Genomic DNA, 26,793 nt, shown 5'->3' with positions numbered 1-26,793 from the left:
CCTCTGGGGGAAAAATTTTTCCTCACATCCCCTCTAAACCTCCTGCCCCTTACCTTTAATCTATGCCCCCTGGTTATTGATCCTCCACCAAGGGGAAAAGTTCCTTCCTGTCTACCTTATCTATGCCCCTCATAACTTTATACACCTCAATCATGTACCTCCTCAAACTCTTCTGCTCCAAGGAATAACACCAGTCTATCCAATCTCTCCTCATAATGAAAACTCTCCAGCCCAGGCAACATCCTGGTAAATCTCCTTTGCACTCTCTCTAGTGCAATCATATCCTTCCTATAATGCGGATTCCAGAACTGCACACGATACTTTAGCTGTGGCCTAATCAGCGTTTTATACAGTTCCAGCATAACCTCCCTGCTCTTATATTCTATGCCTCGGCTAATAAAGGCAAGTATCCCATATGCCTTCTTAACCACCTTATCTACCTGTCCCCCTACCTTAAGGGACTGGTGGACATGCACACCAAGGTCCCTCTGATCCTCAGAGCTTCCCAGGGTCCTACCATTCATCATGTATTCTCATGCCTTGTTTGTTCTGCCCAAGTGCATCACCTCACACTTATCCGGATTAAATTATATATATATATATATATATATATAAAATGCACCACAAACAGCAAGGGACCCAACACCGATCCCTTTTGACACAGGCATCCAGTCACAAAAACACCCCTTGACCATCGCCCTCTGCTTCCTGCCACTCAGCCAATTCGGGATCCAATTTGTCAAACTGCCTTCGATCCCATGGGCTCTTACCTTCCTTATCAGTCTCCTGTGCAGGACCTTATCAAAAGCCTTGCTATTTATTACCAAACAACCTCACTGGCCTGAAATTGAACTTTTGGAAGTGTGGACTCTCATTTCTTCACATTTTAATTATCAATGAGATTAAAAGTAAACTTTCTTTGTTTTATCTCTCGGTCCCTCTTTCTCTCTCTCTCTCTCAATCCCACCTTTCTTTTCCTCCCATTTTCTTTTCATGCATGATGTTGCACTGAATTAAATAGACCACCTTACACTTCATGATCCACAGTCTGCATGTCGCAATAAAGATTATATTAATTTAATTGGTTAAGGAGACATACAAATGCTTATCCTGTTCTCACAATTTCGTAATAATTTAACAGGGGCATAGAGGGTACTGCACTGCTTTAGTTTTCTAATTATCACAGCTTATACAAACTTTTTCTAACAGGCAATTAGCACTGTTCGGTCAACAGTGGCCTCAAAATCCATCCCCTAATTTGTGCTCTTCACAATAGTTAGTACTGGATGAGCAAAGATTTCCTCCTGAATGTTGAACAAGCAGTGTGATTAAACCAGAGACATTGGAGCGGTGAAGAGAGGTGGTGGTGAGATGGAGCTGGGTCATCATTGAAACTGACATTGTGTTTTAGAAAGATGTTACCAACAGGCAACATGTCATTGAGAAATGGGGACCAAGGATACGTCCTTGGGGAACTCAGTGGTGTGGGAATGGGAAGAGATTCCATTGAAGATGATTCTCTGGCTATAACTTGATTGATAAAAATGGAACCAGGAGAAAGTGATCCCACTCAGCTGGATGACGGAGGAGAGATCTTTGTGGAGGATGGTGTGGTCCACTGCCCAAAAGACAGCATAGAGGTCACATATTATTACCAGTTATGGGCGATGGCCAGATTGGATGGAGGGAGGTGGTGGAGTGGGTGGGCAGGCTGTTCTCTTCTCCTCTACATTGGAGAGACCAAACGTAAACTGGGTGACCGTTTTGCAGAACACCTGCGGTCTGTCCGCAAGAATGATCCAAACCTCCCTGTCGCTTGTCATTTTAACACTCCACCCTGCTCTCTTGCCCACATGTCTGTCCTTGGCTTGCTGCATTGTTCCAGTGAAGCCCAACGCAAACTGGAGGAACAACACCTCATCTTCCGACTAGGCACTTTACAGCCTTCCAGACTGAATATTGAATTCAACAACTTTAGGTCTTGAGCTCCCTCCTCCATCCCCACCCCCTTTCTGTTTCTTCCCCCTTCCTTTTGTTTTTTCCAATAAATTATATAGATTTTACTTTTCCCACCTATTTCCATTATTTTAAAATATTTTTAAATCTTTTATGCTCCCCCCACCCCCACTAGAGCTATACCTTGAGTGCCCTACCATCTATTCCTAATTAGCACATTCGTTTAGATAATATCACCAACTTTAACACCTATGTGTTCTTTTGTTCTGTTGTCTGTGACATCTTTTGATGACCTGCTTCTATCTATCACTGCTTGTTTGTCCCTACAACCACACCAACCTCCTCCACTTCTCTACCCCCACCCAAACCACCCCCCACCCCCCACCCAAACACACACACACACACACACACACACACACACACACACACACACACACACACCTACCTTAAACCAGCTTATATTTCACCCCTTTCTTGGATTCACTCAAGTTCTGTAGAAGGGTCATGAGGACTCGAAACGTCAACTCTTTTCTTCTCCGTCAATGCTGTCAGACCTGCTGAGTTTTTCTAGGTAATTCTGTTTTTGTTTTGGATTTCCAGCATCCGCAGTTTTTTTGTTTTTATTTTTGTTCTCTTTGAATGATGTTTGTGAACTAATTGGGTTTCCTGGTTATTTTTGCTGGTAGCAGCCCACAAATTATTACTTTATTATTGAATTCACATTCACAACTTAACATGGTGGGGCATGATCTGACTTCAAGGCTGCTTTTGTAACCATGACGCGAGCATTTTTAAAAATTAATTCTTGGAATATGGGCACTGGTAAGAACGTCAGCATTTGTGGCCCATCCCAATTTCCCTTAAAAAAGGTGTTGGTGAACTGCCGCCTTGAACTGCTGTGTGGTATATGTAAACCCACAGTGCTGTCACGGAGGGAGTTCCAGAACTTTGACCCAGTGACAGTGAAGGAATGGTGATCTCATTCCAAGTCAGAATGGTGTATCGCGTGGAGTGGGACTTGCAGGTGGTGGTTTTCCCTTGCATCAGCTGCCCTTGTCCTTTTAAGTGATAGAGGTCATGGGTTTGGGAGGTGCTGTCAAAGGAGCCTTGGCAAGTTGCTGCTGCACATCTTATAGATGGTGCACACTATTATCACTGTTCACTGGTGGTCGAGCTTACCCAAAACTCTGCTGCCTGTGTCTTAACTCACAGCAAGTCCCATTCTACTATCGCCCCTGCATTGGCTCACGGTCAAGCAACGACTTTATTTTAAAATTCTCATCCTTGTTTTCAAATCCCTCCATGGCCTTGCCCCTCTTTGTCTCTATAATCTCCTCCAACCACACAATGCTCTGAGATACCTGCACTCCTCTAATTCTGGCTTCATATACATTCCCAATCATAATTGCTCCACTATTGCCTTCAGTTGTCTTGGTCCCAAGCTACGGAATTCCATCCTTGCACCTGTCCACCTCTCTAACTTCCCTTTTTTAAGGGACTTAAAACCTACCTCTCTGACCAAGCTATTGGTCATCTGACCTAATGTCTACTTTGTTCCCCGGTGTCATATCTTGTTTTATAATGTTCCTGTGAAGTGCCTCGTAGTGCTTATGTTCAAGGTGCTATATAAATATAAGCTTTTGTTATTGTTGTCGTGGTGGTGGCTGTCAGACTGCCAATCAAGTGGATGTGTCTTGGATGGTGTTAAGCTTCTTGAACTTTGCTGCTGCTGCACTCGTCCAAGTGGAGAATATTCCGGCACACTCCTGACTTGTGCCTTATAGATGGTGGAAAGGCTTTGGGGAACCAGGAGAAGTGTTACCCACTGCAGAATTCCCAACCTCTGACCTGCTTTTGTAGTCACAGTATATATGGCTGGCCCATTGAGTTTCTGGTCAATGGTGATTTCCAGGATTTTGTGGTGGAGGATTCAGCAATGGTAGCACTGTTGAATGTCATGGGGAGATAGTTAGACTCTCTCTTGTTGGAGATGGTCATTGCCTGGCACTTGTGTAATGTGAATGTTACTTGCCACTTAGTAGCCCACCTGAATGTTGTCCAGATATTGCTGCAAATGGACATGGACTGCTTCCGTATCTGAGAAGTCATGAACACTCTGTAATCATCAGCGAACATCCCCACATCTGACCTAATAATGGAGGGAAAGCAGCTAAAGATGGCTGGGCCAAGGACAGTAACCTGAGAAACTGCTGTAGTGATGTCCTGTGGCTGAGATGATTGGCCATCAGCAACCACAACCACCTTCCTTTGTGCTAACTATGACTTCAATTAGTGGAGAGTTTTTCTCAAATTCCCTTTAACTTTCATTTTGCTGGGGCTCCTAATGCCACACTTGGTCAAATGCTGTCTTGCTATCAAGGGTAGTCACTCTCACCTCACCTCTTTAACTAAGCTATTTTGTCCATTTTTGGACCAAGACTGTAATGAGGGCTGGAGCCATGTGGGCCTAGCAGAATCCAAACTAAGCATCAATGAGCAGGTTATTGCTAAGCAAGTTCCACTTGATAGCACTGTCAATGACACTGTCCATCACTTTGCTCATGATTTGGAGTAGACAGATGGAGCAGCAATTGGCTAGGTTGGGTTTGTCCTATATGTGGAATGGAAATAACTGGGCAATTTTCTATATCGCCAGGTAGATGCCAGTGTTGTAGCTGTTCTGGTACAATTTGGCTTGTTCTAGTTCTAGAACACAAGCCTTCTGTACTACAGTCGGGATGTTGGCCAGATGTTTAGGTTGCATCCAGGCATTCCTTGATATCACATGCAGTGAATTGAATTGGCTGAAGACTGGCATCTCTGGTGCTGGAGCTCATAGGAAGAGGCTGAAATGGATCATTCAATTAGCACTTCTGGATGAAGGTAGTTGCAAATATGTTTTGGCCTTTTCTTTTGCACTGTGTGCTGGGCTCCCTCATCATCAAGGATAGGGATATTTGTGGAACCTCTTTCCCCAGTTAGTTTAATTGTCCACCACTATTCATGAATTAATTATAAGAATATCCTTATAAATTATTAAGGAGGTGATAACGGTACTTAGAAAGTCATAATGTGATCAGGCAGAGTCAACATGGTTTTATGAAAGGGAAATTGTGTTTAATTTATTAGAATTTTTTGAGGAAGTAACAGCAAGGTGGATAAAGGGGAACATGTAGATGTTGTTTACTTGGATTTCAGAAGGCATTCAATAAGTTGCCACATTAAAGATAAGAGAACATGACATAGGGGATAACATATTAACATTGGATACAGGATTGGTTAGCTAACAAGAAGCAGAGAGTGGGGTTGAATGGGTCATTTTCTGGTTGGTAACTGTAACTAGTGAAGTGCCACAGAGATCAGTTTTGGGGCTTCAACTATTTACAATCTATATCAATTACTTGGATGAAGAGACCAAATGTATGGTAGTTAAATTTGCTGATGACACCCAAGATAGGTAGGAAAGTAAGTGGTCGAGAGGAGGTAGAGAGTCTGCAAAGGGATATAGACAGGTTAAGTGAGTGGGCAAAATTTTGGCAGACGGGATGTAATGTAGGAAAATGTGAAGCTGCCCATTTTGGCAGGAAGAATAGAAAAGCTGTATACTTTTTCAAATGCAGAGAGATTGCAGAACTCGGTGGTACAGAGGGATTGGTGTCCTGGTACATGTTGGAATGCAGGTACAGCAGGTGATTAGGAAGGCAAATGGAATGTTGGCGTTTATTGCAAGGGGAATGGAATATAAAAGTAGGGAAGTTTTACTGCAACTGTACAGGACCTTGGTGAGACAACATCTGGAATGTTGTGTGCAGTTTTTGCCTCCTTATCTAAAAAGAGGGATAATTGCATTAGAAGCAGCTCAGGGAAAGTTCACTTGACTCATCCCTGGAATGAGAGGCTTATCTTATGAAGAAATGTTGAACAGGTTAGGCCTATACCCATTGGATTTTAGAAAAATGAGAAATGATCTTGTCAAAACATATAAGATCCTGAGGGGACTTGATAGGGTGGAAACTGGGAGGATATTTCCACCTGTGGGAGAAACTAGAACTAGGGTCACAGTTTGAGAGGAAGAGGTCTGTCTTATAAGATAGCGATGAGGAGAATTTTTTCTCTGAGTGTCATTAGTCTGTGGAATTCTCTTCCCTAGACAGCAGTGGAGGCTGGGTCATTTGAATTTATTCAAGGTAGAGTGAGACAGATTTTTGAGGGGCAAGACAGACAAGGGTTATGGAGGGCAGACTGCACATTGGAGTTGAGACCACAGCCAGATCAGCCATGATTTTATAGCATGGCAGAGCAAGCTTGAAGGGCTGAATGGCCTACTCCTGCTCCTAACTCCTATGTTCCTAATGAATGTGGCAGAACTGCAGAGGTTTGATCTGATTCATTGGTTGTGTGAACATTTTTCTCTGTCCATCACATGCCTCTTCCACATGTGCTGTAGCTTCAATAGGTTGGCATTTTTAGATACGTCGTGTGTTGCTCCTGGGATGCCCTCCTGCACTCTTCATTTAAACTCTGGTTAATCCCCCAGTTTGAATGATAGGGCCATGAGGTTACAGATTGTGGTTGAATACAATTCTATTGCCAATGACCCACAGTGCCCCACGGATACCCAGTTTTGAGCTGCTGGGTCTGTTCTGAATATCCTATTTAGCACAGTGGTAATCCTATACAACATGATGGAGGATGTCCTCAATGGGGAGACTGAATTTCATCTCCAAAAGAATTGTGCGGTGGTCACTGCGACAAATACAGTCATGGACAGGAGCAACTGGGACAGTTAGATTGGTGAGGGTGAAGTCAAGCAGGTATTTCCCACTTGTTGCCATGCCATGTCTATATATTGAAAAGATCTGAGAGTATATAGTGATGCAATTCCACCTTTGAGTGCAAATGTGAACTTAATTGAATGCATTTCCTACTCCGGCAATTTCACTCCCATTTACCTTGTAGTGTTCTGTGAAAGAAAATGGTTGATCTGGGCAGTTAAAAATGACCAGGAAATATACCTGCTCATGTCTTGACCATTTCTAATTTTAACTTGGAGGATATGAAGGCAGCAACCTTGTAAATTTATGCAAATTCAAACCAGCCTAAATCTTCCTTTGTGAGGCGGAGAAGAGGACTCCACAATTGACGTTATGGTATCCCTTGTTCCAGACTCCCCCACCTTTGAGACCATCCCGAAACACCATCCCTATCTGAACATCACCTGCCAGTAGCTGTTCTGTGCCTCTTTTAAACATAGCTGTTCTGGTTTGGAAGTGGACAGGTGGGATTTATATGAGAGCTAGTGATTAAAGTCTCCCCCAGCTGGAAATTAACGAGTTAAAATTTGTCCCAAAATGTTTTCATTTAATGCATCTTTGATTTTCACTGCAACACAGTTGGGGACACAGTTTATTTTCTCCCCACCAATTTTCTCTCATACTGTCTTGAAGATACTAACTCTTTGCAGGAGGAGGATTTTACAGGCACAAAACACCCTCTGCTACTGCAGCCAAGTGACCCTTATTCATGTATAAGGCGAAGCACTGATTGTTGACAGGCTGGTTAATCATGGAAACATTGACCAATTGTTTCCCACCCATCTTCTCATTGAAGAATGCTGAGACCAATTCTGGTTTTCCTCGGCACTCCAGCTCTAATCAACTGATGCAGACTGTAACTTTCCTAATTTTATGTCTCAGCTAATTGTTGAATAAACTCACCTGAGACATGAGGAATGTTCATGGAATCCAGTTTTTAAGGATAATTATGAATTTTGTTTTGTTTGCCTTGTTTTAGGTTTCTCATCTCTACTCCATGCCAGACAGCTGCAATTTTTTATATTCGTTCACAGGAAGGGGGCATGTAAGCTAGACCAGTGTTTATTGCCCATCCTTCATTGCCCTCGAGAAAGTGCCCTTGAAAAAGAACCTTTTTGTTGTGACAGAGTCCTGGCAGTTTTTCTCTCATCTCAAACATGTATTGTAGTTGTTTATAGCTGTGCCATCTTGCTTTTAATGCTTCTGCTGGTCAATTTGGAGATGCTCATTAGAAAGCAAAAAACTATAAGGATGGTGACAATATTTTAAACAGACAACATCTTCAGGACAAAAGAGAGAAAATAGAAGTTGATCTTTGTATTTTGCTACTTTTTTCCCCCTACGTATCTTCTGAAGAAATTGCTACCTACCAGGTGACCATTCCACATGCATTATCAATCTGCTTGGTTCCTGTTGACAATGAGAGATCAAGCAAATTTGATCCTGTCCTCACTGAGTGTATGCATGGGATTGTCTGGGGAGCAGTTCACAAACACAAGCTGACTTTTTTTATCCGTTCCCAGCCCAGGAGCACTCAATTGTACTACCTCAACGGGTACATATACATGGGACATTCTGGTGTGTATTGTTTGGCTACATGTTTTTAACAATTGAGCCATTGCTGGAGCTATGCTTTACATTTTAACAAGCACACCTATGAGAAAGCACTGACCACTCTAGCACATACACTTATAATTGCCACTACCTTCAAAGCAGAGCAATTTGTGAAAGAAGGGAATGCAATAAATATTAAGAATGTAGCAAATATTCAACTTTCAGATGTACGTTTCATATAGTTACATTTTTTGAGCCCAGAAAGTGGTTTCTTACAATTAAGTAAATTAATGGTGACAGTGTTGTCATTGGTTGACGGCTTCTCTTTGGCTGCATGAAAGAAGTTATTGGTTTTACAAGCCTGTTGGCATTATGACTGATCACAAGCCTGGAGCACTGTCAGTGGAGTAAATGGAGAATACACTGTGAAGACCTATAAAATAGGTCATTCCTTGTGTCACAAGTGATGCATATCCAATAACTCTTGAATATGTCTACTTAATGTCATGCCTGGCTAAGTTTGACAACATATTTCAAGAATACAGAGAGCAGATGTCATTTGAGGATGTGCCTCCATCCTGGGCATGTCAGTTCAGTTCTGTTGCTGGGTTAAAAATATATGGTTTAATTAGCTTCAATTTAGTTAGAACAGAACTCTGTATCTGATCCAAACCCAGTTTATCCATCTAACTGAAACAGTGATTAGCTTACATAATGGTTTTTACATTTTTCTTTCCAGATGTGTTTGTAAGCTGCCTTAATTGGATGTTTGTAGCTTGAAGTAAATGTGAGAAGCATTGGATTTGAATACTTTGAGAGTTATTATCTGCGAGGAGGATTTGGGGAGTTCCTTGATTTGATTTAGTATTTGGCCAGTTATGGGCGATGGCCAGATTGGATGGAGGGAGGTGGTGGAGTGGGCGGGCAGGCTGTTCTCTTTGAATGATGTTTGTGAATTGATTGGGTTTCCTGGTTATTTTTGCTAGTAGCAGCCCACAAATTACTACTTTATTATTGAATTCACATTCACAACTTAACATGGTGGGGCATTATCTGACTTCAAGGCTGCTTTTGTAATCAGGACGCTAGCATTTTTAAAAATTAATTCTTGGAATATGAGCACTGGTAAGAACGTCAGCATTTGTGGCCCATCCCAATTTCCCTTAAAAAGGTGTTGGTGAACTGCCGCCTTGAATGCTGCATGGTATATGTAAACCCACAGTGCTGTCACGGAGGGAGTTCCAGAACTTTGACCCAGTGACAGTGAAGGAATGGTGATCTCATTCCAAGTCAGAATGGTGTATCGCGTGGAGTGGGACTTGCAGGTGGTGGTTTTCCCTTGCATCAGCTGCCCTTGTCCTTTTAAGTGATAGAGGTCATGGGTTTGGGAGGTGCTATCAAAGGACCCTTGGCAAGTTGCTGCTGCACATCTTATAGATGGTGCACACTGGTGGTCGAGCTTACCCAAAACTCTGCTGCCTGTGTCTTAACTCACAGCAAGTCCCATTCTACTATCGCCCCTGCATTGGCTCGCGGTCAAGCAACGACTTTATTTTAAAATTCTCATCCTTGTTTTCAAATCCCTCCATGGCCTTGCCCCTCTTTGTCTCTATAATCTCCTCCAACCACACAATGCTCTGAGATACCTGCACTCCTCTAATTCTGGCTTCATATACATTCCCAATCATAATTGCTCCACTATTGCCTTCAGTTGTCTTGGTCCCAAGCTACGGAATTCCATCCTTGCACCTGTCCACCTCTCTAACTTCCCTCTTTTAAGGCACTTAAAACCTACCTCTCTGACCAAGCTATTGGTCATCTGACCTAATGTCTACTTTGTTCCCCGGTGTCATATCTTGTTTTATAATGTTCCTGTGAAGTGCCTCGTAGTGCTTATGTTCAAGGTGCTATATAAATATAAGCTTTTGTTATTGTTGTCGTGGTGGTGGCTGTCAGACTGCCATTCAAGTGGATTTGTCTTGGATGGTGTTGAGCTTCTTGAACTTTGCTGCTGCTGCACTCGTCCAGTGGAGAGTATTCCGGCCACTCCTGACTTGTGCCTTATAGATGGTGGAAAGGCTTTGGGGAACCAACCTGCAGAATTCCCAACCTCTGACCTGCTTTTGTAGTCACAGTATATATGGCTGGCCCATTGAGTTTCTGGTCAATGGTGACTTCCAAGATTTTGTGGTGGAGGATTCAGCAATGGTAGTACTGTTGAATGTCATGGGGAGATAGTTAGATTCTCTCTTGTTGGAGATGGTCATTGCCTGGCACTTGTGTGACGCGAAATGTTACTTGCTTAGTGGCAAGTATGCCCAAGCCTGCATAGTGTCCAGGTCTTGCTGCATATGATTACGACTGCTTCAATATCGAAGAGTCATGAATGGTACTGAACATAGCGCAATCATCAGCGAACATCCCCACATCTGACCTTATGATGGAAGAAAGGTCATTGATGAAGCAGCTGGAGATGGCTGGGCTGAGGACACTTCCTTGAGGAACTCCTGCAGTGACAGCCTGGGACTGAGACGATTGACCTCCAACAACCACAACCATCTTCCTTTGTGCTAGGCATGACTCCAACCAGTGGAAAGATTTCCCCCAATTCCCATTGACTCCAGTTTTGATAGGGCTCCCTGATGTCAAACTCTGTCAAATGCTGTTTGGATGTTAAGGGCAGTCACACTCACCTCATCTCTTGAGTTCAGCTCTTTTGTCCATGATTGGACCAAGGCTATAATGTGGTCAGGAGCTGAGTAGCCCTGGCAGAACCCAAACTGATCATCAGTGAACAGGTAATTGCTGAGTAAGTGCCACTTGATAGCATTGTTGGTGACCCCTTCCATCACTTTGCTGATGATCGTGTGTCAACTGATGTGGCGGTACTTGGCTTGGTTGGATTTGTCCTGCTTTTTGTGGACAGGACATATTCTGGGCAATTTTCCACATTGCCGGGTAGATGCCAGTGTTGTAGCTGTATTGGAAAAGCTTGTCTAAGGGTGCAAAAAGTCCTGGATTCTTAAGTACTATTGCCAGAAAGTAGTCAGGGCCTGTAGCCTTTGCAGTATCCAGTGCCTTTAGCTGTTTCTTGATATCATGTGAATCGAATTGACTGAAGGCTGGCATCTGTGATGCTGGGAACCTCAGGAGGAGGCCGAGATGGATCATCCACTCAGCACTTCTGATTAAAGGTGGCTGCAAATGCTTCTGCCTCATCTTTGCCAGTGATGTATTGAGTTTCCACATGATAGAGGATGGGGATATTTGTGGACCATCATCCTCCTCCTCCTGTTAGTTGTTTAATTGTCCACATTGTTCACAACTGGATGTGGCATGACTGCAGAGCTTAGATCCGATCCGTTGGTTATGGGCTCATTTAGCTCTGTCTATCACTTGCTGCTTCTGCTGTTTGGCATGCATGTTGCCCTGTGTTGTAGCTTCACCAGGTTGACACTTCATTTTTAGGTGTGCCTGGTGCTGCTCCTGCTATGCCCTCCTGCACTCTTCATTGAGCCAGGATTGATTCCCCTGGTTTCGTGGGGATGGTAGAGTGGGGGATATGCTGAAGCATGACGTTCTACTGTGGCTTATGGCCCACAGCGCTCATAGATGCCAGTTATGAGTTGCTTGGTGTCTTCAAAATCTATCTCATTTAGTACGGTGGTAGTACCACAAGACACGCTGGAGGGTTTCCTCAATGTGAAGACAGGACTCTGTCTCCAAAAGCACTGTGTGGTGGTCACTCCCACCAATACTGTCATGGACAGATGCATCTGTGACAGGTAGATTCATGAGAATGAGGTCAAGTAGGTTTTTCCCTCCTGTTGTTTTCTCCCTTCCCTCGCCACTTGCTGGAAACCCAGTGTAACAGCTATGTCCTTTAGAACTCAGCCAGCTCAGACAGTCGTGGCACTACCCAGCCACTCTTGGGGATGGACATTGAAGTCCCCCGCCCAGAGTACATTTTGCACCCTTGCCGCCCTCAGTGTTTCCTCCCAGTACTGTTCAACATGGAGGAGCACTGATTCATCGGGTGAGGGGGAACGGAGGTTTCCTTGCCCATGTTTGACCTGATGCCATGAGACTTCATGGGGTCCAGAATCGATGTTGAGGACTCCCAGGGCATTTCTCTCCCGACTGTATAGCACTGTGCCATCACCTCTGGTAGGTCTGTCCTGTCTATGGGACAGGACATACGCAGGGATGATGATGGTGGTGTCTGGGATGTTTTCTCTAAAGTATGATCCTGTGAGTATAACTATTTCTGTCTGGTGCTTGACTAGTTTGTGGGACAGCTTGCCAATTTTTGGCACAAGCACCCAGATGTTAGTAAGGAGGACTTACTCCTTACTAGGATCGACAGGTTGTGCCAAAGACCTTTCCAGTGCCAAGGTTGATGCTGGGGTGGTCTATCTGGTTTCATTCCTTTTAGTCTTTGCAGTGGTTTGATATAACTGAGTGGCTTGCTAGGTCATTTAAAAGTTAACCACATTGCTGTGGGTTTGGAGTCACATGTAGGCCAGACCAGGTAAGGATGGCAGATTTCCTTCCCTAAATGACATTAGTGAACTAGATGGGTTTTTATGGCAATTGCCAATGGCTTCATGGTCATCATTTGACCAGCTTTTAATTCCAGATGTATTCATTGAATTTAAATTCCACCAGCTGCCATGGGGCTCTGGATTACTAGTCCAATGACATTACCACCACGCCACTGCTTCCTCCTGTTGTGGCAATCTACTTCTGGCTTCATATACGACTGTGACTGTGTGATATTACAAATTGATGGCCAAAATAAAGGAAGTGAGATGTCCATCACAAATTCAATGTGTTACATATATAAGCATCTACCATGGTGCTGTGTGGTGAAATGTTAAAATGAAATTTCAGTTTACACCTTTATAACCTGCCCCAGTTATACATTTATATCTTACAAAGACTTCCATTGAATTTTACAGCACAGAAATGGGCCATTCAGCTGAATTGGTCTACGCCTGTGTTTAAGCTCCACACAAGCCTCCTCCCACCTTACTTCATCTCAAACCATCAATATATCCTTCTATTCCTTTTTCCCTCGTGCTTACCTAGTTTTTCTTAAATGCATCCCTGCTATTCACCTTAACTACTTCATGTGGTAGCAAGTTCCAATTTCTAAATTCTACATTCTAAATCTGCATGTGGGAAATGTAATATTCATGTACATGGTGAATTTGAGTGAAATGAGGAAATATTCCAGGTGAATAGGGCACTGGGTGAGGGAAGGAAGATGAGCAATCAATCATCTTTGGATCTGTAATAAACTTCGATTAATTATAGATTTCTCCCAATCTGGATTGCTTGTAACAATTAGTTATATCTGATGCAAAAACCTAACAACATTTATTATTTTTGTAACAATGTTTGGTGAGTTGTGCTGTCATTTTGTTCCTGTTTTTACCACTTCCTGTAACAGAACTGTGGCACAAATCTTTTAATGGTAATTGTTCCTTCTGCAGAATAATTCTGCAATTACAAGTATATATTGTGATAACTTTACATGTGGATTTCAACTTGGATTTTATTAACGAAACTAGTTACAGGGATTTTACTGGTGCAAGTTCTCGGTGCAAATGATTCTGTCAATTTATACAGCTTCACTTCCTATCTCTTTAATCAGAAACAACCATAGCTTACGATGGGGCACTTGGTAATTCATCATCAGTGACACAATGCAACTAAATTTAACATTATTTGCTTGTGAAAATGTCTATGCTTTACAACTCTTTCCCTTCTCCTTTCCACCCCCTTCCATTTCCCATTCCCAATCACAGTAATTTGTTTATCCTACAGGTTTAATATTTTGAACAATGAGCGTTATGACACCAAAAAACTCTTTATAACTCATTCTTAAAGTGTCAAATATTTTGTGCATATATAAAATGTAGTTTATTGGGGGTAGGTTGTGCTTATATTGGTCTAACCGTGGGTATGTCATGAGGCAGGAAGTCAGTGGAGTGTTTGGCACATGATTTGTTTTAAATGGAGGTGGATCATACTGGTGCAAGTTTGATTGGCTGAATGCCTCCAGGTTCTGGCATAGGGAGCATGAAGGGCCATGGAGGTGGGTGGGGGGCATGAGTTGGCATAGAGGGTATGAGGGGCTGGGGGAATGTGTGTGGGGTTTGAGAGGGTGAGGGCTGGAGGGTCATTTTTTGTTTTAATCTATTTTTTAATTGATTTCAGCAAAGTGCTAGTGCACTAAGGCAGTCCTTCCGCCCAGACCGCCTCCTCACCCAGCAGCTTCCTCACTCATTCCGGGTAGTGGGGGCCTGACTTCTAATCCAGCCCACCCTCCAAGAACAAAAGTAGGAACTGTGGGCCACCATTTTTAAAGGTCTGGTTTGCAAAGCTGGAAATTCTCCTGTCTCTGTACAATCAATGCAGTGTAAAAATATGAGCCTGTCTCCCTCGTGGGCGTTTCAGTTCTTCACTTCTGAAGATCTGTCCTCTGAATTCCCTCAAAAGCTGCTTTGACTTGGATTACCTCAATGACTGCTCACATTCCAATGGTTGAATCTGTTCTCCTGAGATTCATAAGGCTGCACTCACGCCTCCAATTACTGGCATAATCCCAGCTCTTTCGCAGACCTCTAGCTTCACTAAGCGGGCACTGCCCCAGGTTTCTTCAAACTCCTGACTGCACCGAGCTATAAATGGTCACTGAGCTTCTCTGAGCCCCAATAGCCTAGAGCCTGTAAACAGCTTTTTGGCTTCTTTGTGAGCTGCAAACCACATGAGATCTAAACTGCACCCAACCACTTCTTCCAGCAAACACGCAGATAAACTGAAACCATAGGACCTTCTTAAGTTCCACCCATCTCCATGACAATGTAGCCTTCTTAAGTTCCACCCATCTCCATGACAATGTAGCCTTTCAGGGTACACTGAACGCTTTTAAACTAATTTAGCTCTAACTCCCAAAACAAAATACCTCTCTGGACTGCACTTCTTTGCAAACACTGTAGACATCACATCTCCAATTCCCTAGCTAAGTCTACCTGCTGTTTTATGGCTCCATCTCTTCTATTCTGACTCTATTAAACAAACATGGGTAACTTTCAGAGCTGCCACTTTCTTTTAGTTGTTCTGGCAATCTCTAAAGCCCAGTATTTTAGTTACCTTACCTTCACAACAATAATCTCAGAACTAAACATTACCTCTAAAATATTAACATGAGCTATGAGCTAGTTATTTGTGTCTCAGTGCAGAGATGAGAGGCATTAGAATGGAATGAAAGTGTGCAATGGAGATGAGGTGAAAGGATATTCTGGATTTTATTCTGTTACATCTCTTCTACTTTTTTACCCTTTTCTGTTCAGTTTTTCTCTTTTCTTCTGGCTATCCCTTTTTCACTTTCCTTTCAGATGATGACAGTGCATTGCATGATGTGATAGGAAGAATGTCATTGAGGGCTGGATATCACATTTTCTGATGGATGTGGGGAAAATACAACCTGCATTGTTGAACCCTTTTCATCATTGCTCGTTCTTCCCTTTTTCTTTTACCCTTTCCAAGGCCTGTACGCTGCTACCTTGTCTCCAATTGTAATGTTTACAGAAAATAGAAGGAATATGTCATTAAAACCTCCAATGCAAACATTTCCTGTAGCAATTCCAATGCTAAAGTGCCCACACTTGCATTTTACTTATAATGCTTCTCTTACTTTACCATCAGCTCTAACTGGAATTGTAATGGTAACCTCATGATGGAGACCACCAGGTGGTGCTGTGGAGCTTGCAGGTTCCCAGCCACAGCTTCTTTTCCACGCCTGAGGTCTTTAATGTTTCTTCTTCTAAGGATAACAGCTGTGACTGGATTCAGCTCCTTTGCCCAGCCACTTTCTTCAGGCCCTGCTTGGCCCAGCCAACTTTTCTACCCACTTTTTTTTTATTTCTTCCCAGCCTTAAGTAAACCTCACAGGTGTTTGCACTCTGAACAGGCCCATACTCTTGAGCTAAATGTCTCAGCCGTTACTTACACTCTCAAAGGGTCCTGTTTTTGAGGATCCCCACCATTGCCCAACTTGCTCATTGGTCTTGTTAGCTGCAGGATAAAAGAACCAACCACAGGTAAATGAAATAAATTGAACAGCTGAAACCAAGTCTCACAAGCAGCATGCCAGTGGCAAAAACTGATTAATTAAACATATCCTTAATAAATTGAATATTGTTCAACAATTTGAATTGCTTTCAGGCATAGTTCAACTGGTACAAATGTATTAAGTAAGTATTAAGTAAATGGGATCTGGATAAATAACATTGGGCTTCACCCCAGATCTCCTCTGCTATTCTGTGCCTCCCAGTTTCCACATATCATCTGCTCTTAGCATTGCTCTGTGTTCATCCCCTGCCCTAAATCTGCTACTTGTCATTTATGTTTGTTTCAAACTAAAGACCTACACCCTATATCACAAATGACTCCATTACACCACAGATATCCACTGCTACCTCACATGCCTATTTTCTGACCACTTCTAATCTCCAAACTAATTACTTCCCTCTGCTACCCACTGATGTATAAAAGCTGCTTACCTACCACACAGACTTCACTTGCCCTCATATTCCCTCTGCCAACCATAGTCTTCAAGTTCTCATTACACCAATACTCAATAACATTCCCCAACTTACTAACTGATCCCTCTGCAATTGCTCACTTCTCCAACTCAATTTTGATTATTGCACACATCTTGCCTTGAATACCTCTACATTTTAGGAACATTTATCCAGAAAGGGAAAGAATATATTTTTTTAATGTTGGGGTCTTAAAGCATGTATTCAGAGAAACTTTAAAAAAATGACTGCAATGACAGGTAATTAAGATAATAATGAGCTAGCTTTGATTCCCTATAATCAATTTCTCAAAAGCGTCTTGACAATCAATAGACACCTCAGAACAGTGTGTTGGAAAAGCTTTACTGCTTTTTTGGCTGTGGATAGAGAAATATGAGAGCCTGGGCAGAGAAGCTTTTTGAGACAGGATATTATTCAGGCAGTCATTTCTTCTGGGAAAAAGCTGAGAGAACTTTCACAGAGACCAGTCGATCAGAAGTGCTGGAGGAACAGCTAAGACTCATTTTGTGTAAGTCAAGCAAGATGGACCATTTGGTGTAAGGAAACAAGGCTTGTTCTTTATTTTGTATCATTATACAGATAAGCTGTAATATTTGAATTAAGTGAGTCTGAATTATATTGAAATACTGCAGATGATGGAAATCTGAATAAAAACAGAAAATGCTGGAAATACTCTGGCAGCATCTGTGGAACGAAAAACAGAATTCACATTTAAGGTCTGTGATGTTTCATCAGAACTGGAAAAAAAATCATTATTCTTTCCTCTACCTATTGTTCATTACTCTCTCCAAACTGCCCACTACTCCACACTATCCTCACCTCCCCACTCCCCTGAACTACTCTTCTGAATGATTACATGGCTAACATCCTTCAGAAAAGCCACATCCTCTCACCAGCATTACCAACACCACAGCTTCTCCATTTCCAGATAACACAACATTTCCTCCAATTTCCTATCACCATTGGAATGCGACTGAGAGACGAGAATAGAAGTATTTGAAGTCCACATTAATTAAACACAGAAACTGTTGCATGGTATGTTACAAAATAATATGGCCATTTTGAGTCATCAGCCAACCTGTCAGATCTAATAGATCTGTAGTTCTAGTTGCTTTACTGAACCACAAAATAATTACAATTCCTTCTGATGACATGGTAAGATGCTCATCAAGTGAGTAACAGCTGCACTTTTTCTCCTCTTCTCTTGCCTTGCAAAAACTAGGCAAATACAGATAAACCCTCGCTAAACAAATCTGAGCAGGTAGGAAGAAATGCTCTTTTGTCAGACATATGCAGCAGGCCAAAAAAGTTGAAGAAAACTGTTACCAATGATAGGAGTGCACCAGTCGTTATTGGTAAGTTTGAAAAATTAAGAACCTCATTGCTCTAATTTAACTAATTATGTAAAAGGTCCTGATGCTTTGCTACATTAGAAAATTATGCAACAGCACTGGATATGTTGTTCAAAGTCTGTACCCCCAAAATGAATTTACATGCAATATATAATCCATTTATATGCTGTGGAAATGCTTCCCACGATACGGTTTGCACTTTGCAGCCATATGCTGTTTAAAATTCTAGTTAAATGTATTTACTCTTTTTTTTAAACCCAGCCACTGGGATTCAAAAAGGCCGTTTTTGTTGTTTGATGACCATAATTCTTTTTTGTCCAAATTGTTTCAAAGAAAGAACCCATTTAACTTACGCTAAGATGCACTCCTGTTCCAGAGGAAAATAAGTCTGGCATTCTGACATGAGAATACATTATTTGAGGCAAAGTTTTCCAGCTTTAATGAGTAGAAAATCTGGAACCTCTCAAACCATTGGCTTCCATATCAAATTCTTCAATCTGCTCCCCTGGCAGATAAGGCCCTGTGCTAGAAACTACACCTTATAATATAGACCCTATATTACTGTATAATGGGATTGTTTACTGATTCTTTACAAATAATATCAATTGTATTTCTTTTTAAACAGCACCTAAAGGACCTGGTGGAGGTGGTGGAGGAGGTGGTGGTGGGGGCGGGGGTGGTGGAGGTGGACCTGCTAGTTTAGGTGGATTATTTGCAGCAGGAATGCCAAAGCTTAGGTCTTCAGGAAGCCGAGAGAGCTCGGGTAAGTTATAATTCATTTTAATCTTGCCTAGTAATTTCCAAACATCCTTTTTATTATTTTTACATGCCTATTACTTTCTATTTTCATACAATGCAGTTTCCTTAATGGAATTACTCACCTGAATATGTTAACTGATATGGCTGAAAGCTACTGTGTACTTTTATTTACTTTTTTGTGTTTATTGCTTTGTGGTATGTGTAAGAAATGATAGCTACTTGCTGATTTTGATGAGGCTTAAGAGGTTTTTGGTTTACAAAGAAATACAGAGGTGTTGACAAAGTCAAGATTACTTCAAAGGAGGATTTCTGTTAATATGTTGTAAACTATGACTCCATAGATGGAAGAAACATGAGGTCACAAATTCCCTGCAGTGCCTCCCTCCATCAGAAGTTCCCAGGCCCTTCAGGCAGACCCAGCATTTGATCAATGTTGACATACCTAGTTAAATCAGAATACCTCTCTGGGGACTCTTGGCTTTGTGGCCTGGCTACGGTTGGGGCCTGGACTCCTGAAGCACTGAAGAATGACATTTGTAAAAAAAAAATGATCTCTGTGGCCACTATTCAGAGGAGCACTTGAGGCACCCTTGTTATATTTATGGAGGAAGGATGGTATCACCGTGGCCCCCCTTGCTTCACCACCTCCCCAAGACTTTACATACTTAATATAATGTCAGGGACCCCTTCTTAGTTATGAAGGCACTGGCTAATGGCATGATAATTAAGAGGCCTCCACAAATTCTATTGCCTTTGGTGGGGCAGTGCTTGAGATCCTAGTACTTAAACAAGGATACAACTCCACCCCACCCATTGCATATTAAAAGGGCCATTCTTGGGTGGTGATTAGAAATTCAAATTGTATTCAGATTATATATGCCAGGTGGTAAAGACCAGATTCATTGGTGGACGTAGGAGCTGCAACATGTCAGAGCCTGCAGAAATCTGGTCGCCCACCTAACAATTGCTCACTTTTATTATAGCAAAACAATTGTTTTTCAAAACAAACATTAGCAGCTAGTTCTATTCATTCTCCTTCCATCAATTTATAATTTAAAATTGCTGTACTTAGAACAAAATGTGTGATTATTTTTCCCTAGTGTAATTTAATTGTATTCCTGGAGCCCCATGGCATGTTACATTGTATACAGTCTGTGAATGTGGGTTTCAAGTATCTTGAGGAAAGATGAGTCAGTGGAAAGTAATGGCTGCATTTGCTAGTCCACAATTCGGACAAATGAATTGTTGCAGAACAAAACTGTAAAGAAAAGCTTAAGTTGCTGTTCTACAATATAATTGTTTGCAAATAAACTGTTAAACTATGTGTATTTTCTGTAAATCATACATTTATTACATTTCCATCCACAGATTCTGGTGGAAGCAGACCACCAATTATGCCGCCTGGTGGAAGATCAGCTGGTCCCCGACCATTTGCAATAAACAATGCTCCGCCAAGGATTCCTGGGTCATCTCCTTTCCAAAGGGGTAATAACCCTGAGCTACCAAGAAATAAATTGCAGCCACCAAATCAACCAAAATTTCCAAGGCCAGATATAGGTTCAAAGCCTGATGCAGGACCACCACCTTTACCAAATGCACCACGACCATCAGCCTCAAGTATGCAGAACAGGGGTCCTCCACCTGTACCAGGAAATCGAACACCAAACGCAGGACCTTCGCTACCAAATCGCAGTCAAGGATCTTCTCGTCATTTCTCTCCAACTCTTCCACATAGCAGTGCAAATAGATCTTTCCTGCCTCCCACTCCAAGCAGAGTTGCTGAAGACAAACCTTCACCACCAGCTCCCAGTACAAACAGACCTCCACTGCCTCCTACTCCTGTTAGGATGACAGATGATAGACCTCCACCACCTCCAATGACAAGTAGACCCTCAACTAATAGGGACGGCCCTCCACTTCCACCACCACAACATCAGAAACCACCTGTCCCTCAAACACCTAGGCCAATTCCCTCTTTCCAAGCTCCTCCTCCACCACCACCTAATCGACCAGGACCACCTCCCACTCATCCAAGCACTGCTCCAGATGTTGAAATTCCAAAGCTCCCTCAACGGAATTTGTCTCTCCACAGCACTTCTTCATCAGCATCACCTGGACCAGTTCGAAGTGGTCCTCTTCCTCCCAATGAAAGACCTCCACCACCTGTAAGAGACCCCCCAAGCAGATCAGGTAAGTTCCACATCTTCTACTTATCGCCCCACCATCCCCCCCTCTCCACAGTGTAAAACCAAGATTAAAAGCAAAGGCTTCTGCTGATTGGTTGCTGTCAGTGTTAATCACAGCATCGTCCTGTTACATCAGAGCCTTGTATCCGTTTGTTATTCTTTTAGCTCCACCACTGACTTCTTCTTTTCCAAAGTTCTGATGGCATAACTTGTCACATGCTGCACCTTACATTGCAATAGATGCACCAAACCATGCTCTGTGCTGCTGAAGTAACCTTGGTGTCTATCCCCTTTTCCTTCCTGCAGCCTTCCCATTTGACGGTGTAAATGCCTTAGCTGAGGATTATGGCAGTGGGGCAAGTGTTAGCAAATCAAATAGCAAAGAGTCGTTGGAAATGGGAGGGGGCAAAGGGAATGTAATAAAATGAGGATAGAGTGAAGGTGAAAGAACAAGGAGGAATGAGGGAGAGAAATATGAGGAAGGTAAGTAATGGAAGGCATGTAAAGGAGGAGAGGAAAGACAAAGAAAGATAACTGATTTCTGTTTCCCTTCCCTTTTAATCCCCCAAATAGGTGGTTGAAATTAGTGCAAAGTTCATATCTTTGATTTTTTTTTTCCCTTCCTTTCATTTGTCTGGGCTGAATCAGAAATTGATGTCTAGTTTCAAAATGACAGAAAAACAGCCAATATGCTCCAATGTAGTAAACCCCAAATTGCAAAAATCTATACAGAAAATGTGGATTGATAAAGGAACTTAATTATGTTAATAGTCTCTTCCTTATGTTTAAGAAATCAATAACATGGCAGTAAACTTCCTGTGTCATCTCTAAGCCAGAAGGTTGTAGGTACATACCCTACTCCTATAATTTGAGCATGTAATCTAGGATGACACTTTAGTGCAATATTTAGTGAGTTGGCAGGAATGCCATCCTTCTGATGAAATCAAGCCCCCATGTGCCTGTTTAGATGGGTGTACAAGATTTTATAGCAGTATTCAAAAAAGAGTTTGTCTTGTATTTTATGCAGCAGTTTGCCCTCAATCAACATATTAACAGTTCCAAAAACAAATTAATTGATCATTTATCTCACTACTGATTGTGCGACCCTGTTGTGCACCAATTAGCTATACATTTGCTTGCACAACAACAATGATTACAAAGTAAGTAATTAGCTTTGAACACTAGGGGTGACTGGATGTCAAAGAAAGTTATTTCTTTCTCTCAATTTAAGTTTGGGATTGTTTGAGTGTATAAGTGTAGTTTCTTTTTACAAATCTCAAGAATATACCATTCTTATGGTGTAACATGGCGTACATTGTGAATGGGAGCTAAGGGCACTATAAATTGGGGACCCAGTAAAAACAAAGAAATGGGAAAAAAACAAAATTTTAGAAATTCTCCACAGTGGCATGTTTCTGATCAATTGGAATCTTAATTTGATTTAGCCTAAAGTTTATAAAAACTGATTTTGAAGATGGGTAAAAAGAAACTGATACTTTTTATTTTATAGACTTCTGGCAATCAAACAATAATCCCCAATTTAAAGAATATTGTGAGCATAAATATGATTAATTTTGTGAGGATCAAAATAGAATGTTGATTTAAATTCCAGTGCCAATGTTTAAAAAGCTCTTTGCACACACTGCATTCATTTTCCAGAGGAATCTGACTTCTTGGAAATTACTTTATAAGACTACATACTAATTACTTTCTGAACTTCTTAAAACAGGGCCTCTTCCACCACCACCTCCAGCTAGCAGAAATGGTAGTACCCAGAAAGCACCACCTGTCCCACAGCCCCCAAATAGAATGGGTTCAGACACGAGGAGTGGCTTCAGACCCCCACTTCCTCCTGACCGAGGAAGTCCTGTTGCCCCACCGCCCCCACCAACGTCAATGAGGAATGGCTTTCAGGAGTCCTCGCAGTCAGTGTGTGAAGGTAAATATTATGCCTGTTTTTATCCACACACCCCACCCTTCCCCAAATTGTTTTGAGAATATACAAACACAATTGTTGAGGAATAACGCTTACTGAAGTGTTAAGTTTAAATTAGTGGTAGCAGTCAGATGACTGAGTTGTGAAGAAAATTTAATTGATTTAATTTATATCCATTTTTCATGTTTCAACCCTCTTTTCTGTGTTACGTCTCTCCTAATGGTAGCTAAGTATAGAGAACTGTATAGGATATTGCAGCCAAGAGCTCAGACCATACCACTCAGTGGAGCTGCTACACCAGATGGCAGTGCGGGGGACATTTTATGAAGCCCAGCATCAATTAATGGTTTCAAAATTATGCATTTATTTTTGTTATCTCCTAGAAATGAGTTACAAAAATTGCAATATATATCTTTTGAAATGTTAAAATTTAACACCCATGTAAAATATAGATATGCTGATGTTCATATATTGCAAAATTAATAATTCTTTTCTCTGACCACAGATGAGTGGGAAGGCAGATTTTCTTTCCATTCCATCTCTGAGTTTCCACCACCGGAACCGTATGTAAACTTCCCAAAAACTTATCCTAGTAAACAGAGCAAGGCAGAGAGCAGAGGTGAGTAGCATAGCAACTTGTCAAAACCCCAGTTATGAAGTTTGAAACAATAAGAACTGAAAAAACTCCTTCCTTCACTTTAAAAAGAAGTTTATAATTTTTAAATTTGTGATGCATATTAGCCAGGAATTGTATTGCACATTGCATCCTGCTTTACCTATGGGAATTTTATAGAACAATTCAGAGATATCCAATAATTAGAAATTGCGTTTATCCAATTAATAGCTGAGCCTTACTTCCAGGTTCAATTTTCTGAGGACGGAATAGACTCAGTGGTGATTACTATCAGGGAAAAGTAGCATGCCAATATTCAGTTACACGTGAATAATGGCTACATGGGTGAAGTACCAGAGGATAAGCTGCATTTCTGAAACCAGAGCCCACTTTCAGAAGCAGAGGACAAAACATTGACAGAAGTAAAAAAAAAAGGATACAAATACATTCAGTGTAAATGTACTTAGGAATTAAAAATATTACATAAATTACAGAGCATCATTAGCGTTAAAAAAAAGCTGAATTGTGTATTTTGTTGAGCGAGAGAGAAATTCAAGGGACTTCCCCTCATTACTCAAGCTTTCATTACTTGGGAAGGCAGGAAAGGTTATTGGGACAGAAGAATTTTTATTTTATTCTTCAACTAGTTTACTAATTTCTCTTTCAGTTACCAGAAAACAATTAATATCTAAATCAGTGATGACAATCATCTCTTTCCAGAATTGTGTAACAATTAATTTTACAATTGTTCTCAGCATCACAATCATCCTCCATTCATACCTCAAACTATTAAAATTCCATTTAACTGGAAAAATTACACTTTATAACTATAGAGATTGTGCATTAATTATAATCTTTTACCATAACAGATTCAGGCCGGAGAGAACGAGGTGCTCCACCCCTTCCACCAATTCCACCTATACCAAGGTGAAAACCGACCTGGCTATTGAAAGCTCATGGAAAGCCATTCTACTCTTAGATCACCTTGCATGCTTTAACTGCAGACTTGCTACAGGGATGTTGAATTTGCCTCTATCAGCATCAGTTATTTTCAGCTGTAGAAATGCTGGCTATCTGGCATTTTGTCTATGTGATGCTTACAGCATCTAGAAATTAAAAAGTAATTTCTCCTTTGCATTTTTTGACTGCTTTAATGTAAAACATGCTAACTTGTTTACAATATTATGGACCAGAATAAATACATGTATTTTGCAAGAATATTTCTTTAATCTAGTTCATTTTATACAGTAGGAGTATCATTTGGGTGCTCAATGTATAATTGATGTCTTCTAATAAAAATAGGCACTTTGGCTTAAATATTGAATATCCTTAAAGTTATGTTATCAAATCAAATTTAAATAAAGAGCAGAATTGCATTTTTCAAGCTATCTGTTGTAACTTGTAAACCAAAAAGACCTGAAAAGCAAAAAACTAGCTGCTGTGGATTATAGCAGTAGGATATAACTGTGTTAAAATTGTACAGCTGTTATTTCAGCATGGTGTTGATGTTCATGCTATGGATAAAGGAGACTTAGTACCTCTTCACAATGCCTGTTCCTATGGTCATTATGAAGTTACAGCATGACCAACTCCTTAACTTCTGAGGAACTTCCCAATCTTTTGAGGAAAAGATCCCGAGTAAAAAGGGTTGCCTGTTGTACTCATTAACTTTGGTAGTTACTGTTTATCTAAAGGACATATTCGGCAATGAAAAATACCAAATAACAAGTCACAAGTACTTGCATGAAGCTGTACTAATAAGCTGATTTGAGGTTGTCAAATTGGAAAGTTCAGTCTGAATAAAAGCTGCACATAGCTAATCCATTTTAGGAATATACTGTGCCAGTTTATATATCTCTCTCTCTCTCTCTTTTATATATATATATATAGTACTATATTTACTTTAAATATATATAATTAATATAAATTAACATTATTTAAGATATTAGGAATAACCTGGTAAAATGCATTAGCATCAAGAAAATGGAAGACAATTATTTTGATGGAAAGGAAAACTGGGTGACATGTAACTGGCTGTCGATTTCCTGTTGCCCATGTTGAATGACTGTCTTCTACCGATTTAATCATCATAATGTTTTTAATCTTTCTAATAATTCCCTAATAGAGATAATGATGATGAAAATGATTTTTTATCGTTTTGATCAGTCAGAAACAGGCATCTTCATTGTCATAGAATTACATAGAATATGCAGCATAGAAACGGGTCGTAGTCTTCGCTGGTGTTTAGGTTCCATATGGGTCTCCTCCCATTCTATCTAACTCAGCATTTATTTCTATCCTTTTTTTTTCTCTTAAGCTTGTCTAATTTCCTTTTGAAAGCATCTAATCTATTTGCCTCAGTTATTTCCTTGGTAACGAGTTCCACATTCTAACCACTCTGGATAAAGGAATTTCTCCTTATTTCCTTCTTGGATTTATTAGTAACTATCTGGTATTTATGACTCCTTGTTCTGAATTCTCCCACCAGTGAAAACATTCTCTCTGCATCTACCCTATCCAACACATTCAGAAAAGCAACAGTGAGGCTTTTCAACTAATCAGATTAAAGAATTTTCACAGACATGCAGACTGCAAAGCAGAAAGTTTAAAAGGAAGAAAATACACATTACATTTAAATTATTGTATAGGGAGTGAAATAAAGAATGGGTCATACACGTGGGATTAATGAAAAATTTAAGCAACACTTCAGGTCGCCACCTGAAGTGACACTTGCCATTGTCACATTTGAATAAAACTTTGTTTTTTACAGCTGGTGTAACAGCTTCCTCTGGCAGAAGTTTGTCAGGGAGGACTTATGTGGACACACTGTTTTTCATCCTTTGAGGATTTCAAAATGACAAGATCAGGATGGGAGGCATTTTGGATGTTTTTGGCAGAACATCAGAAGAGAAAAGTCATAACCAAACAAAGCACCAATTATGTGTTGTGCTGAGATTAGCACTTGCACAGAAGGGAGCTGCACTGAAAGGGTGCCGAGCTTACAGGAAGCA

At 41.1% G+C, this 26,793-nt stretch overlaps 1 protein-coding gene across 4 annotated transcripts in view; it reads left to right on the top strand.

The window, feature by feature from the left end:
• wipf1b (WAS/WASL interacting protein family, member 1b) overlaps positions 1–25,162 on the top strand; it is a 117,006-nt gene extending 91,844 nt beyond the window's left edge. For 3 of the 4 annotated variants that reach the window (XM_041201488.1, XM_041201490.1, XM_041201491.1), the window contains 6 exons: positions 18,159–18,291; positions 18,914–19,051; positions 20,416–21,237; positions 22,963–23,172; positions 23,675–23,788; positions 24,652–25,162. In XM_041201488.1, the coding sequence (XP_041057422.1) occupies positions 18,159–18,291; positions 18,914–19,051; positions 20,416–21,237; positions 22,963–23,172; positions 23,675–23,788; positions 24,652–24,713 (1,479 nt within the window). In that variant the 3' untranslated portion in view covers positions 24,714–25,162. The remainder of the gene's footprint in view (positions 1–18,158; positions 18,292–18,913; positions 19,052–20,415; positions 21,238–22,962; positions 23,173–23,674; positions 23,789–24,651) is intronic. The other variant, XM_041201492.1, reaches the window with a different exon arrangement.
• The last annotated feature ends 1,631 nt before the right edge of the window (positions 25,163–26,793 follow it).

Source organism: Carcharodon carcharias, chromosome 12, assembly GCF_017639515.1.
Source record: "Carcharodon carcharias isolate sCarCar2 chromosome 12, sCarCar2.pri, whole genome shotgun sequence".
NCBI classification, from domain to species: Eukaryota; Metazoa; Chordata; class Chondrichthyes; order Lamniformes; family Lamnidae; genus Carcharodon; species Carcharodon carcharias.
The sequence above is the reverse complement of the archived record's forward strand: the minus strand, read 5'-3'. Positions and strand labels throughout refer to the sequence as shown.